At 43.1% G+C, this 15,831-nt stretch overlaps 1 protein-coding gene across 4 annotated transcripts in view; it reads left to right on the top strand.

Annotated features, from left to right (window-relative positions):
• The first annotated feature begins 9,325 nt into the window (after window positions 1-9,325).
• DAPK1 (death associated protein kinase 1) overlaps window positions 9,326-15,831 on the top strand; it is a 102,340-nt gene continuing 95,834 nt past the window's right edge. For 3 of the 4 annotated variants that reach the window (XM_074856088.1, XM_074856086.1, XM_074856089.1), the window contains exons 1-2: window positions 9,326-9,354; window positions 9,809-9,976. In XM_074856088.1, coding sequence (XP_074712189.1) covers window positions 9,915-9,976 — 62 coding nt within the window. In that variant the 5' untranslated portion in view covers window positions 9,326-9,354; window positions 9,809-9,914. Of the gene's footprint in view, window positions 9,355-9,798; window positions 9,977-15,831 lie in introns of those variants that run through there. The other variant, XM_074856087.1, reaches the window with a different exon arrangement.

Below are 15,831 nucleotides of genomic sequence, written 5' to 3'. Positions count from 1 at the left end.
ACGTGTTGCAGTCCTCCCAGCGCTGAACTACAACAGCGAGGGCTGGCTCTTCGCATAGAGTCCCAGCCTAGCACAGCTGCCTGCTCCGGTGTGGGGTCCTCCACAGGCGAATCTCTGCTCCTTCCATAACCTCCAAGGGCTGCAGGGGGGCGACCCTGCTGTCTCACCACAGAATACAGAGGAGCTCTCCACTCTGGCGCATCATCCCCCCTTCCTCCGCCTTCCTTCCACTGACCTCCATATTCACATAGGTATCCTCTTCGTAACTCATCCTCGAAGTCCCCTCTCCTCCTCCCAGGTTGCCCATCTTAAATATGTTATCGCAGAGGTGTAGCCATCATCGCTAATTGTCTCTGCCTTGGCCAGAGGTGGGTCCGACCTGGAGCCAGGGGAGGTTTCAAGAAGCTTCTCACAGGGGCCACTCCTGTAGCCCTCTCCCCCACTACCAAAAAACCCTGCCATACAAACCCAACAGAGTTATCTTGGTTCCATTACTATAGAGGACCAAAACGATTTGTTATATTGATTTACACCAGCTGAAGAACTAGCCCTGGGTAACTTTCTGACGTTTAATATTACTGGACATTTTTCACTTTATTTGAAGTAGAGGCTAGAGTTCTCTGTGTTTGTAGTGTTGTCACTACTTACAAAAAGCAATGCAACTACAGATTTACCAAGAGCATTGAAGCTTCCTCCTTCCTCCTGCTCCAGTCCCAGTCCTTTACCATTAGCACTGCTTTTGCTCCAGAATCAGAAGTCCTGGTCATAGAGCTAAGCCACCAACCCACCCACCTCCCTCACTCAGATTCAGGGCTGCCTCTCCCCTTGAGCAACATTCACCAGGTTTTCAATAGTAGTTTCTAGTGTTTAATCTGAATTTCTTAGTATGTCTTTGTTGTTTTTTCATGCATCCTGACTTGATTTTTCTCTCATCGGCCAGCTTGTAAAATATTTTTGTTTTCTAACTATTGGTATCCTTTTGCAGAATAAAATTTGTTTTTCTAATAAAAATAAAAGTTTCTACTTGGCTAAATAGAATGTACTGTAAAAAAAATAAGTGCTTTGCACAGTATTACGTATTAAGTCTTTGCAAGAGCATCACAGCTGAAAGTCAAAAGAAGAGAAGAGCTGCATGACAGAACTCTTCCTTGCCTGTCAGTTAAATTAGCTGCTAAATATGGTTTCAGGTACAAGACACATCATTGTTAATGCATGCCTTTGTTAATTCAGGAACAAGATATTTTGAATGCTTACTTCCCATTTAGTAGTTATTTATGGATACAGTAGTATCTATTTAAGCAATATGCATATAAATAATTTATCATTTCTGTAATGTGATTATGAATGAATCATGATGCTGCTTTTATGCTGAGAATACTAAAATAACATTCTGTATTTTAATGGTGGACAAACCCATGCTACTCCCTATGTCTTGAAGTCAGGAAAAGACTCTGAATTTGAAAAGCAGTTCCTTTATTTAAGCACATAAGTAAGAATTTCACCCTTCGTTCTGCAGGGTGCTCACCCAGCAGAGTGATTACAAACTGTACCTGTGTGAGCAGTGGTTTACTCCACCAGATTCAGAGTTCACAATGCTATGTCTAGCATCCAGACCTCCAGACCTGCTTTGCCAAATCTTGGTTACAGATGTCAAATTTTCCATCCTAATGAGCAACTGTGACAATCGCTAATAAAAAATATATTGTTTTTGGCAATGACAGCAGTAACACCACTTGTCACACCTGTTCTATTTGTAGCTGACAAGCCTCTAGAGTATTTGGAGAAGGAAGGTCCTTCACTCAGCATGTAAAATCCTACTAGGACAGTTGAGTATGTAGGTATACAGCAGCTGCTTTTCCTTTGAAAATTGCACGGAAAGAAAATAATCACCAAAACACAGAACAAATAATCCATTCATCCTAGCAGCTGAACTCATTTAGTAACTTGTTCAGCTTTATTTGTAATACAATAATAAATCAATTAAAGGGATACAATACTAAATGAATTAGAGGCATACTGTGAGGGATTAATTCAGCTGGGGAAAAAGGATTCCACTCTCCTTTTAACACACTCTCCATCACAGGACATGGGAAGTGCTCACTGGCCCTCCACACCACAGTTGCATTCTTCCTTGCTTTGGAAATTATTATTCTGGCCCAGAGCCATTCCTCTACCATGTTTACTCTCAGCTTATTCCCAGCAAAGAAGTGCTATCAGGGAAACTGTCATGACTCCCTGATCCTCAGCAGGCCATCAGAACCATCCGTAGCGAGGTGGAACATACTTAGGTTGTGTTACCTTAAGCTAACAACACAACTAGAGGAAATAAAAGGGATGTGGAGGGCCAGGGAACCAAAATTCAGCAGGCAGTGGCTGGGCATCCCAACCATTACTATTTACACCAGGTGAAGTTAGAGATCAACCTAGAAACTGGTATTTCATCAGGGCAGATTTTTTCTATACCATTCTATACCATTGATGATAGGAACTTCATCTGACCGGATTACAGTACTTGGACAATATACAGTATCTATTAATCAGCCAGCCAAGATTAAGTGTCACTTATGCAACAGAAGCCTCTTGTACTTTTTTCCATATCCTTTTGACTGGTGAATCCGTCAGTTTGCAAAAGCTTAGTTATGCTCTTACTTAGCTCTCTGCATGGCACACACACACAAAAGCACTCTGCAGGATCACAGTGGGTCTCTGGCAGTACCTGGGAAAAGGAATTACATGAAAGGGAGACTGAGCACAAACTTCAAATTTCCCCCTTCAGAAAATATAGCACAAATGTTTAATTGCCTGCTGTACGTCTAGGCAAAATAGGCAGATGGAATGTATGGGGATGAGACATTACTCTGTCTCTCAAACATCTAGATGTCAACTCCATGCAGACATATTTGTTGTAGATTCATGCTTGGGGATGTTTTACCTTTGGAAATGCCCAAATACACTGAGCAAATGCTGCAAAACAGTCAGACATTTTTTTATATGCTAATGATTTCACACATAGGCATTTCACCAATAGCTGGAGAATACTACTGTCTTAACACTCCTGCTGTACCTAGTCAGGGTGCCAGGAAGCTGGTAAGTTCATCCTATTCCGTCATTTTCAAAGCCCTGCCCTTGGTTCCCCAGTATTTTGAGGAACCTGTATCATGTGCTAATCCAAAAAAAGAAATCTCCCACACTTTTACCTTTAAATATCACCTGCTGTATGTGTTCTGCTTTAGCAGTCAAGTCTTGTGTTATGTGCTATTTTACAAAAATTGTGATAGGCACATGCAAGCACCAGCATGAAGACAGAGTTTTGGATCAGCACAGTACAGATTTTGAGATTGCCTTGGTACATGTTCTTTCAGAACAAAAGACAATAATGCTAGCTGTAGTAACTAGGTATTTAATGTGGACTCCACAGCAGTTTATCTGTCATGTCAGACCTACTGAGACAGGAAAAATCTGGGGCAGCAGTTAGAAGCATTAATGACTTCACATCTAGATTTTCACAGTGCATCCTCAAAGGAAACACCATCACGTAGGTGTCTTGGCTCACGGGAGCTGACAGAGGCAGTGTTAGGGACTAACAGGAATAAGGAGCTAAGCGTTAGGATAGCATCTTTTTTCAGTCATCATCACTCACTTCAAGTGTGATATTGTGCAAGTCAGACTGATCCTACAAACAATCTGCATGTACAGTTTAGTCACATTTAGCTAAAAAGAAAAAAAGAAAAATTACTTCCAGCAATTAAATACACATCCATGGGTTTGGGGTAAACCTCGTATCCAAATGCACTTCCAACGCCTTATCTGTAAAATGATTACGTTAAATACTACTCAGCATTTATTTCTAAGGATAAGGCTATGACTGCTGTATTACGGTACTATGCCAAAGGAACTTGAACCCACAAGTGACTTTGCCAGGCAGCGAGCCAAGGCCAAGTGTCAGCAAGCACATTTCCCCTCTAACAGCTGACATCAGCAGGAAAGTGGTGTGAGAGATTTGTCTGGCTACAGCACCAAAAGATACTGCCACAGGCACTACCCCACCAATCTCTTCTGCCCTCCACGTGGCTTTCTCTAAAACTGGTTCTCACCCATAACAAGTGCAGTCGGTTCCTGTTCAGCATCTACAAGGATAATTACCTAATAACACTGGCTGCTACAGAGGTGTAGCAAAAGATAATTAAAGCAACCGATGTTTGCAAAGCATTTGGGGAGTGCTGAAGTAAAGTCATTATATAAATCTAACTTTTATACATTGATTTTTTTGTTTGTCTCGTGACTTGGACTGTAGAGCTTCCCTTAGAAAAAGAAAAGAGAAGTAGACATAAAGACATGACAGCAAGTGCTACCTCATCCTGTCATCCATTACCTCTGGAAGCTTACTGATCTAAGTAAATATGTTTTCACAGTATCATATATTACTGATAGGTCTGCTGAACTTTCACATTTCAAAGCTGAGCGGCAGGAATTCTAGCGCATATTGTGCAAGAAGTTGATGCAAAGCTCATCGTTTTATGATAGTAAATGTTATAAATTATTATTATATGCATATCACAAATCTGAGATGTCAGTCAAGTTCAAGGTTTATAGCACAATATACTGTACAAATAAGGCCTTCAATTACCCTGTAAAATTCTTTAAGTAGTTTGAGAATTACCAAGGACTTCCAATAAGTGCTTTCTTGATTTCTTCTTTCAAATGTGGGTTTGGTGTATTCTTCAGCCTGACTGAAGAAAATTTGTCAAACATGCTGTTACGTATTTGATTGGTTTTGTTTTCGTAGGAAATCAAACTCTTTGGGCTCGGAACTAAAAAGCCAAAAATCCAAAGGACTTTCTCATGCTACTTTAGAATATATATTTTGTCTCATGGAATATCTAATCCTACATGCAACATAATATCTTATACTATCAAAAGTAATATTTTAACCAAATGTTACAAATCACACATTTACCTTACTGAAGTTACACATTAACAAAATCTTTGTCAAAATGTTTTGACTTGGAGTAAACCTTCTTTTCAGAAAGAAACATTTCTGCCAAAAATGTAATCATCTGCAGTTTGGTTTCTATTAAATAAATATATACAATAATGCAGAGACCAAACCTACATGGGAGAATAGTTACAGCAAGTCTAAGTCAAAGAGATGTAATTGCTATTTAGTTATGATTATGGTTAGTGGTTATTCTTAGGTCATTTGTCAGAGGCTTTCATAACTGTAATCCAGCTACAAGGAAAGACCTGTCTTCCTTTTCCATCGACAGCTTGACTCTTCCAGTGGAGAAGAGCCGCCCTCTGAGGGCACTGTCACAGAACGAATGGCATACAGCTTTGTAACCCAAACTCCAAAAGTGCTTTTTGCCCATGACTCTGCATTTGGGCTTTGATTCAGGGAGATGCTCAAACATATGCATTTAAGACCTCAAGTAGTTCAGATAATCTGCTGTTTTGCTGGTCTGAGTCAGTCTTTCAATTAACTGCATTGCCAAATAGAGGTCTCATCAGGGGACGTACATGATATGGGTCCCTGATGAATAAATACATGGATTAGGAGATCCCAGATTAGCTGCAACTCTCCTGGGAGATGAAACACTTTTTTTTTTTAATGAGGAACTGACACAAATATCTAGAGAATATGAGGCACTAATCTTTCTGTGGTGCTCTCAGAAGAGTGATACTGATCATTTTCTATGAACTTGACTTCTATGTCGCTTCCAAAACACAGGAATTAAATGATTTTTAGCAATTTTTAACAAAACAGCTTTTTGTTTATTGACTGAAATGCTAAGGAATGATTTTTCCATCCTGTAAAATTTACTCTGCACCACTTAGTTTAATTACAGTGCTAAAAGTATTGCCTTGTGAAGCCACAGATCCTGTCACCTTTGTCAGGAGCTTCAGGCCTTTCTAAAAGGAATTGAAGGATTCGGTCTACTTTCTGAGGGATGTGAGCCTTAATCACAAAAGACATTGGTGTATCTGGAGGTCCTTTTGTAGGAAAAATGCTTTGGCTTTACCAAAACTGAGTGGTTCTGTGACACCGCTGGTCATTCTCCCATTCTGGTGTCATTCCTGGTGTCTCCGATGGATACGGAAGAGCTACTTTCAGGGGCACTAACTCGATTGCCTTGTGAGAGATTAAAATAGATATGAAAAACCTATGAATCAGCACAGAGAACATCACACATAACCCAGGAAATTGCTTTTATAGTCATGTCAAAAATAAATGTTGATCTCTTAAAAAAAAACTATACACAGAAGAAGTAATAGCCAGCCTAAGTAATTTATGTTCTTTGACATAATTAGTATCTTACATTATTAGGAGAGACATCTTACCTGTATGAGAGAAACAAATCAGACAGTGATCTTGAAAAGATTTAGCCTGAAACAATACCCTTAATATGGCTCCTCGTCTGTTAACTTCATGTAGAAAAGGCTGTGTAGATTCAGTAGCAAACTGGCTGAAGAGTGCTATAAATCATTTGATTTACAGAAATAACGTAGCTTTCCTTTCACTTAACACTGCTTGGGGATACAGATGATTTCTGCAAATTTGAATTCTTTGTAATATTGAAAAACAGAACACTTGTTTTTCTACATAGCAAAATATACATGAACCACCTGACATAGGACGCTGGAAGGCACAAATCACTCCTTTGAAAACACATTTGTTGTTATTAATCTTGGTCCTCTTTCACACTGAAATAATCTTACCAACATCAGTATCACTCCTTGATTTACAACAGTGTAAGGAGTTAATCTCACTTTATTGTTTGTTACATTACAATAAACAAAAAATACACATTGGCTTGAAATCACAGAGCCATGAAATCATGGATATTTTGCTACCAAGTTTATTAGGGTTGGATTTTATCCAATGTGCTATTAAACCTGTAAGTGTAAACCACAATCACAATTGCTGGATTACATTTGACAGCAATTCTAAATTATTTTTCACATTTACTACATGTGCAATCCAATATCATTCTTATGGAAGTCGATGAGCATTTTGAAAGTATATAAACAGGGCTGGGTTTTCACCTAGATTAAGTGTTCCCAGATGGCAAGACGAGTGTCACCAGTAATAGGCAAGCCTTTTCAAAGTGGACCGCATCAAACGCAACCATCTGAGTATTTCTCAGAAGAAACCAGAATGGTGCTTCAGCTGGCAAATGTCTTCTTTCGTACCAGTGTATACCATGTCACGGACGTGCTGCTGTGGCTGCCTTCACTCGAGTGGAGCATGACTCCTCCTCCAGCACACAACATGGTGAGATGTGCTGTTGCTGCTGCCACAAGAGTATTCAAACACAACTCTCAGGTCCACTGTGGGGGCTGAACAACAAAATTCAGGCATCCCAGACAGGTAACAGAGCAAGATTTCCCCTTTCAGATGTAGTTATTAAATGAAAGGGAAAAGAGAAACTTTTTAAGGCATTTGTTTGTTGATCCTATGTATCTTGGTAATTATCTCAGTTACGGTGTATTGATTCCAATGCGTGCCTGCTCTTGAATCAATAGTGAAATTTCAGTTGCTTCAGTTAAAGCAGGGTGGGTCCTAAGTAAAATACTGAATTGCATGTTTGAGTAGCGCTTGCAATGCAAAATACATACAAGCTACAATGAATGTTACTCTTCTATGAACTCAGAACCATCATAAAAAATCCCAAAACAAAGAAGTGAAAAACTTCTGAAGATCAAGCAATTGAGTGCTTCAGACTTCACAGGTTGGATTCAGTGATTGTCCTCATTTCCAGCAAAGGAAATATCTCTAAAATCAAAATGAACTTTTAAGCCTGTATTCAGTGTTTGTCAAAAACCTTCAGCTGTGTTGAAAATATGACAGTCTACTGTGAGTCATGACTTTGAAAACCTGTTAAATACGTAGAAGATGGGCTGAAGACAAGGCACAGCATCATACTCCTGTATGTCTGGCTATATATCAAATAGTGAGTGGTGCAGAGTTCTCAATGTATCTCAGTCAGAGGAGACACCACCATGCTGCCCGCTTTGAAGATGGCTTTATGTAACTTCACATCCAGTGATCCATTCAAACACCCTCCCTTCATTTTACAGATGACATCAGCAGAGGCACAAAAATTTCTGATGCTTTCCCAAGCTCATGCCGTGGCTCACTCAGAAAATTTCAGGGCTTCTGTACTTGTTGCCCCTGTACCTGAAGAAGGTCAGGCTCTCTTAAGTGCTAAATCAAGTGTAAAATTGTATGACTGCCCTGAAGTTTTTTTTTCACCTTTGATGAGCAATTCTCTTTCTGAGAGATCTCAAGAGTTCAGATGGAAGTTGAAAGCTGTTCAGTTACGTGACATCATGTACTCACTCGAGGCTGAACACCACAGATGGGAGGAAAATAGAGCAACTAGGAAAAAACGCTCCTCCAAAATGTGAGCAGTAGTCCAAGTTCCAAGTCGGCACGGGACCAATACACTACAGAAAACATCATGCGCTGGGAAAGCTGAACCTAAGCAGCAGCAGCACACGCGAAGGTAGAAGATGTGTTTTAACAAACGCCAAATAGAAGGTGCAACACTCTGCAGAGACCATTTAATGTATTCTGTACCAAAAAAGCTCATTGTTGTTGCCTGGTGATAAAAGGAACCTGCAGACCGTACTTAAATGCTTACCTCGTGAGGTGCTCAAGAGCACGGCAGGTGCCGCGGCGGGCCCGCCTCGCGCGGGGCCGGGCCGTTCGCGGCCTCCCGCCCTCGCCGCTGCCGGCAGGGCCCCGCGGCGGTGCTGCCGCAGCGGGCGCGGCGCCTGGGGCGGATGCCGCCGCGGGGCGGCGAGGCCACGGCGCTCGGCGCTCCCGCGGGCGGGCAGGACGGTGCCCTCCGCGGCACCGCCCCGCGGGATCCGTTCTTCTGACAGAGCAGGATGCCGGCGGGGGCTGGGAGGCGGGCGGCGGCCGCCAGCCCCTCGGCTGCCGCCAGCCCCCTTCCCCCTGCCCGGGGCGGGGCGGGGCGGGGGGAGGCGCGGGCTGCCGGCGGGCGCGGCCGGCGGGAGCGCACACAATGGCGGCGCCGGGAGCCGCCCGCAAGCCCGCGCCGGGCGGGGGTGCGGGAAGGGGGCACGCAGCCGCGGGCTCCCGCCGGGCCGGGCCGGGCCGGGCCGGGCCGGGGCGGGGCGCACCTGGCCGTGGCGCCCGGCGGCGGCGGCGGCAGCGGCGGGGCAGAGGTGGGCGGGCCGCTGCGAGGGGCGGGGGGAGCGGCTTCCCATTGGCCGGGCGGCGGAGCCCCGCGCGGCGGCGTCGCGCCGTGCCTGCGCGGCGGCCGGGAGCGGCCGCGGCAGCGCCGCCTCAGAGGTCGCGGAGTGGCCGGGGCGCCGCGGCGGCGGGTGAGCGAGGGAGCCGGCGGTCTGGCGGGGGCACCGGCCCGCGAGACACTGCCCGGCGGCGGGGAGGGGACGCCCGTCCTCGCTCTCCCGTCCTCGCCCGGGGTCAGGTGCGGGGATGCCCGGGGGCTCCCGCCGCAGGCTCGGCGGCACGTCCCGGTTGACCGGGCAACGGAGCTACGGAGGAATGCGGCGGGCGGGTGGCTGGGCGCCGACGGCCGCCACGACGGCTGGGCGGCGGTGCGGCTGCCGGGGAAGGGGAAGGGGAAGGGGAAGGGGCGGGGGCGGGGGGTGCCGCTTTCTTCTCCCGCCGCTAGGGCAGGGGCAGCGGAGGCGCCCTCTGGCCCGCGGGTCTGGCCCTTCCTTCGCGGGCGGGGCGGGCGGGGGGCGGCCCCGGCGCTGGGAGGGACGCCGCCCGGCCGAGGGCAGGGGCGTTCACCTCCGCGCTCCTCCGCAGGGCGCGCAGCCGAACGCGAGCCGGCACCGGCAGCTCCGGGGCGCTGGTGATGAAGGCGCCGAGCAGGGGCTGAAGACGGCGAGACGGCGGCGGGGCGGCGGCGACCATGACGGTGTTCAGGCAGGAGAACCTGGAGGAGCATTACGAGACGGGCGAGGACCTCGGCAGGTGGGTGCGGGCGACGGCGGGTCTGGGCGGCGGGGGCCATGCCGCTGAGCGCGGCGGGGCAGGGGGCGAGGGCAGGCCCAGTTCCTGCCGCTTGGAATGTCCTCTCGCTGCCTTTCCACCCCTTCCCAGGTGCCCGAAGACGGGAAAGGGAGTTGGACTTCCAGCTACGGCGTGTTTGCTTTTTTAATGCGGGTCTGATGGGATCTGAGACTTGGGCAGTTCCTCGTTGGTACCTTCTCGGTTTGGTGCCCACCTGGGTGTCGTGAGGCGCGTACGTGAGGCTTGCTGCTGGTAGCCAGGCGGGTAGCTGGAAACGTGGGGGGTTTGTAGGACAGAAGCTTGTGTTGTGTTAATAGTGAAGGACGGCGTACATATTCCGTGTTGGTTTTGCTTTAATAACACGGTTGAAGAAGCAAGAGAAACTCTGTTCTTGTATTTGATCAATAAATAGTACTGCGGTGAAGATCACTTTCTGGGCATCACGGTTGGAGCTGGAAGTCAGATCAGTGTATGTCAGCAGAGCGCTGCAGATGAAACGCTGCCTGCTTCAACCTTGGTTATGGAGTGCTGTGTAGTAATCGCCTCCGAGCTCAAGCTATTAGTCACGCCTTGTTTTTTCACTGCTTTTCGTGTTTTAAAACTGTTAGTTTAACATTGCATTGCGTTATGTGCGAGTTCTTTTCATCTTCCCCCTTCTTTAAGCGGGAATCCGATGGCGTTTTAGCACACCAGTATGGCAGAATCTTTTTCTAGTGTTCTTCTCGGCGATTTCAAAGCTTAGGATCAGTGTTTAATTACCACAGGGTAGTGTATGTGGGGCAGATGATCCTGTGTCTGCTTGTCTGTACCTTTCCAGTGAACGATCACTGATAGGTAACGTTGCAAATAAGGTACTGGCATAGGCAGGAAAACAAAAATACAACACTACTTAAAAAAAACCAAAAACAAAACACCAAAAAGCAAACAAAAAGCCCCCACGTTCTCAGAAGGTTCATTGGACTGTATTTAAAATAAACTTCACCTCATGTGCCAGCTTGTTGCCATGACTTGTACAGGTACGTGATGAATGTATACTTCTATTTTCACGTAGTGTTCTGGGTTGGCTTTTTCATATATCTAAAATGACGGGCTGTGTTGGACAGCGGAGTAGTATTAACTTACTAAGTATCTTGTTAGACACATTATCATGGTAAATCATAAGTCTAGGTTGTGTGGTCTAACTGTTTTGTTTGGACATGTAAAACTGATTTGATTTCCATTCTTTTTGGCAAGAACGCATAAAGTGTTTTGAAATCCAGGGTTAGGTTTCTGGACTCTTAAAAATAGAGCTATGTTTGTGCTTACGGACACTGATACATGATTTACTTTATAGAAGAAAATAAAGGCACAAATCTAGAAATTATCTAACATGTTTTCTTAAGGTTCTTCAGGGAGAAGACAACATCAGCATGCTAGTTTAGAAAGCGTTAAGGTTTATGTAACATCTCTTGTTCTTATTTTAAAGAGTCAACACAGTGTTTGGTCCCTGATGCATATTTATGAAATAGAACAATTGCCCTTAGGCCAATTACATAAGAAATGTTTAAATAAATGGGGATATTCCCAAACAAACATGCTTTAGAAGTCACATGCTAGCTCTAGAACACAGCAGTGAAGACCAAGAGTTTCATTTTTACAGTACAGGGAAGTGCAAACACTGAATAATGTTAAATAGTAAAAAAGACCAAACAAATTGAGTTTTTCAAACTGGCACAATATTAGGCAATGGAGTTTAGTACAAAACTGGTATATTAACGTGATCCATTACAGACAAGGTATTACAATACTGAGGTTGGTTTTATTCATCTTAATGCTATATCAGCTTGGCCTGTAGTGTAAACCTATAATTTAAGAACTGAAAACAATGTTAGACTCTGTTCTAGTTTTTCATTGAAAAAAGTAAAGAAAATTAAGCATCTCATCGATTTTATTTACTTTTGTGAGAAGATACCAGTGGATGTGAATCATTGTGAAGATTTTGACATGGATTTTGCTTTAAAAATGGAATGCAGTTATTTGAAAGGGCTAAAGCTTTCACTTAAGCATCACTTAAGAAGCTAGAATTATTCCACTTCTAAGTGTTAAGTAAAACCATAACAGTAAGCAAATGTCAGGATAGTTGTTGAATAGTTCAGTGGTGGTTTTAACTTCTTTTTAAACTTAAAACTTCTAGGGTTGCTTGAAATACTCCCTTGTAAATCCTTCATCGCTTTCCATTCTTATTCTTCCTCTACCCCTTAGGTAGGTTTCTCACCGTTAACGTTTGCATATAAATATAGTTGCAAATTCAACCCTGAGGCTCAAAGCAGTGAATTTGAAAGACACCTTTGACTTTAAAATTTCTTGTGTTCATTTGGGAACCCAAATGTGATTTAGTGTGTGAGCTAAGCAATGATGAAAGGTTCCGTATTGCAAAATCGACCTTCCCCCCCCTTCCCCCCCCCCCCCCCTTCTTAAGAAAATTCCTTTATTTCATCTTACTTAGCTGCAGTCATGCAGCAAACAAGGTGAATAAATGAACAGATGAGTGTTTATTGACAGAGATGTATTTGAATGAATGGATCCTGAAGTTCCTAGGCCAACCTGCCTTTTGAGAAAGCTCAGCGAAGATGCAAATACTCAGAAATTTTAATAATCTTCACTGTTTTCCCTTGTAAATTATTTAGAGCAGTCTTTATTACCTCATAATACTTCTGACAGTAACAAGAATTAAAAAATCATTTGGATAAGAAAGTGATCTAAGAAAGGTGTCTTGAAGAAAGTAAATGGGTTGTGTAAATGAAATTTTTGATTGAAACTAATAAAGGAGGTTTAAATATTGCTTAACACAAAACCTAGAGTTGTTGGAAACGAGAAGGGATACTGGTGTGCCTGGGCTGCAAAAAAATGCACTTTTCTAGTTTTCTGGTGCCTTTTCACTGTGCCTTTGCAAAAAAGTCATGCACAGTCCTCATTGTTTTGCCAAAATGTTTGAATTTTATTCCATTCTTTGGTGTGTTTTGATTTATGCCTGGGGAGAATAAGAAAAAAGGAATTTGGGATTGTGGATACTGACAGGATCACCCTTATTTGTCTTGCCTGTATGTGATTTCTTCCAACACATTTGTGGCTGTTCCAGTTGGTTTATCTTAAGCTTTTGTACCAAAACAATTTTGTGAGACTTGTGGATCCAATCTTGTCTTTAGCACAGAACGTATGAGAAGATTGTGCTTGCTCTTGATCATTGTGTATGTTGCATTGCATACACTTTTTTCCCATCTTACAAATTTGAAGTGATAGATATTATTTGCGTTATTCAGATGCAGGCTGCCTACAAATATGCGAAGTAGTCATCCAACCATGATACTTCAAGGAGTGGTAGAGATTATCATGAAAGAGCCACAGATTTACTGAAGCTATTTTGTTAATTTTAATTCTGCCTGCACTTGCAGGCAGTGTGACCGTGCATTTTAAATACACTGGTGCAGTGCTTTTACTTCAGTCCGTCCAAAAGACAAGAATTCAAGTCATGGGTATTAAAAACCTCACCACAGTGAGCAGGCAAGTAAAAACCTTGAAACCAGGTCAAACTAATAGAAATGGGTTTTTCTACCCTTCTGTGACTGGCCTTACTTTGGAGTTGCTACATTACTCTGAGAAATGCGGCATTCCTTAAATAATGACAGGGAGAGGTACCCAAACAAATCTATAATGTAGATACATACTGTGTCTGTGTGAAGTGATTTAGTTCCTGGTTTTACAAACAGCTCCCCCTTTTTTTACCCCCTAGTCCCCTGTTTGTTGGTTTTTTTTTGCTTTAAACTTTCATGTGCTTCCTAAAAGAGATGTAGATTGTTGAAATAAAGTTTTGGAACTGAAGAATGGTATTTTCATTGTGCTATGATTTGCAATTTTTGGATTCTTTTTGATGCAAAAAGTAGGAAGAGCTATCTAACAGTTTTAAACTTCAAGCTTGTATAGGACCTGTTGGACTTGCTAGGGAAACACTTGCAACTTGTTCTTGAATAAAAGCTGTGATGAATCTCAGAAGTTTGGGAAACCAGTCTGTTTCTGCTTCATGGCTCACTAAGCAGAGATTCTAACAATAAAAATCAGTAAGCTAACCCTGCTATCTAAGGTATCTAATTGCTTTATCAGTTATGAGAGAAAAACTCATAGAGTAACATGCTGAAGGTGCCAATAAGAGAGAGCAGGGAGTTGTGCAAATGTGTATTTACAATCCAAAAAACATTCTTTTACCTTTGAGTGTTGAGTGGAAAGAGGTTTGGTTTTGCTTTTGTTTGTTTTTTCATGGATGCTGGAAACTGATTTCTGTAGTAAGCAGGGAGTATGTAGACAGAACATATATATATGTGTGCATGTATGTATTTTTGGTTATTCACATATCAGTTTTCAGAAACACTGCTTTTTAGAACTGCAAAGCCTGTCCACCATCTATCCACATATCATTACTGTAACTATACTGCAGTCCTGTGTTGGGAGGAAGGTAAAAAATACCAAACAAAAAATACTTGGATGGCACCTAGAATTTGACCTTCATGGCTCTTTTCAGGCTTGACAACCTAAACTAATCTTGGTAACTAGCCAGTGTATTAAAATTGTGTGAGTATTGTCAAGTTCCATTGTGAGATGTATAGGATGTGAAATTCCTTTCAGGTGATACTTCTTTCAAATTCAAAACCCATGCTGAATGTCTTTAATAATGTTATAGTGTAACATTTTTTTTCCAATGAATTATCAGATTAGGAAGTCATTTGGGAGGGGGAGGAGCAATATGGAAGATGGTCCTGTAAGACTAGAAGTATTGCATGCAGGTATCAAATTTTTAACTGTGATATATTGAAATTTCCAGTTTCTGTTTTCTTGGATTTTCTTGTTGTAACCTCATCTCCATTGCTGCATTAAAAAGCATGTGTTAACCTTTCTTATTGTACAGAGGTAAAATGGTTAAGTACTAAAGATGCAGAAGGTACAAACGTCTGTGGTACCGTTTCCTGTGTTACTTGTACAGGCACAACGATAAATACTGCAAGTGTAGAATTCACTGCTTCTATAACTACATGTACACAAATTCCAGTAGAACATGATAATTAATTACACTGAGTGGACTTGAAAATGTTGGCCACAAAGCTGCTGGAAACCCGGTTGGTTGGTTGGTGTCTTTGTGTGGTGGTTTGCTTGTCTTAAGGGTTAAAAATTGTGAAATTTGGATTACAGCAAAGAACCCTTTCTGTGCTGTTGTGAACAGTGTAAATGTTGTATCAGCCTTGTCAGCTTTCAGAGGAGAAGTTGGTTATTCCATGCTTGTCTCCAAGGCCTGGCCCTGGTGGTTGTGTGGGTACTGAAAAAGGTGGTCTCTTAACCGGAAAGTGCGGTGGAAGGAATTATTCTTCTGCATCTCAAGTCACTTTACCTCCCAGCCATGCCTCGAAATGCCTCCTTTTCGCAAACACATAATAACCTGAGCGCTGCGGATTGCACAAGCTGCAAGAGACTGTCACCATACAATGCTACTGGTGACAATTACTGCCTTACAAAATGTGCCGAGAGATCTGCTGTATGAAAAGCACAAGAGATGAAGATGCTTTTTGGGTGTAATTGCTCAGCCCTGCTTGGTTTATTTCTCACTCTGGGGGAGAATAATGCCTGCTTTGTAGGTCTTTTAAAACTAAGTGTAATTAAAACTAGAGCTTGCTGATTGTTCTGTGCCTGCAGTTTAAATGCACAAATCTTTGTAAATCTAAACTCATCAGGAAGCAGATAAAAATGCTCGTCTTGGATTTCTGTTCTAGCCATGCTCAGTAAGGCATGATCAG

The sequence above is a fragment of the Strix uralensis genome, chromosome Z, assembly GCF_047716275.1.
Source record: "Strix uralensis isolate ZFMK-TIS-50842 chromosome Z, bStrUra1, whole genome shotgun sequence".
NCBI lineage: Eukaryota > Metazoa > Chordata > Aves > Strigiformes > Strigidae > Strix > Strix uralensis.
The sequence above is the reverse complement of the archived record's forward strand: the minus strand, read 5'-3'. Positions and strand labels throughout refer to the sequence as shown.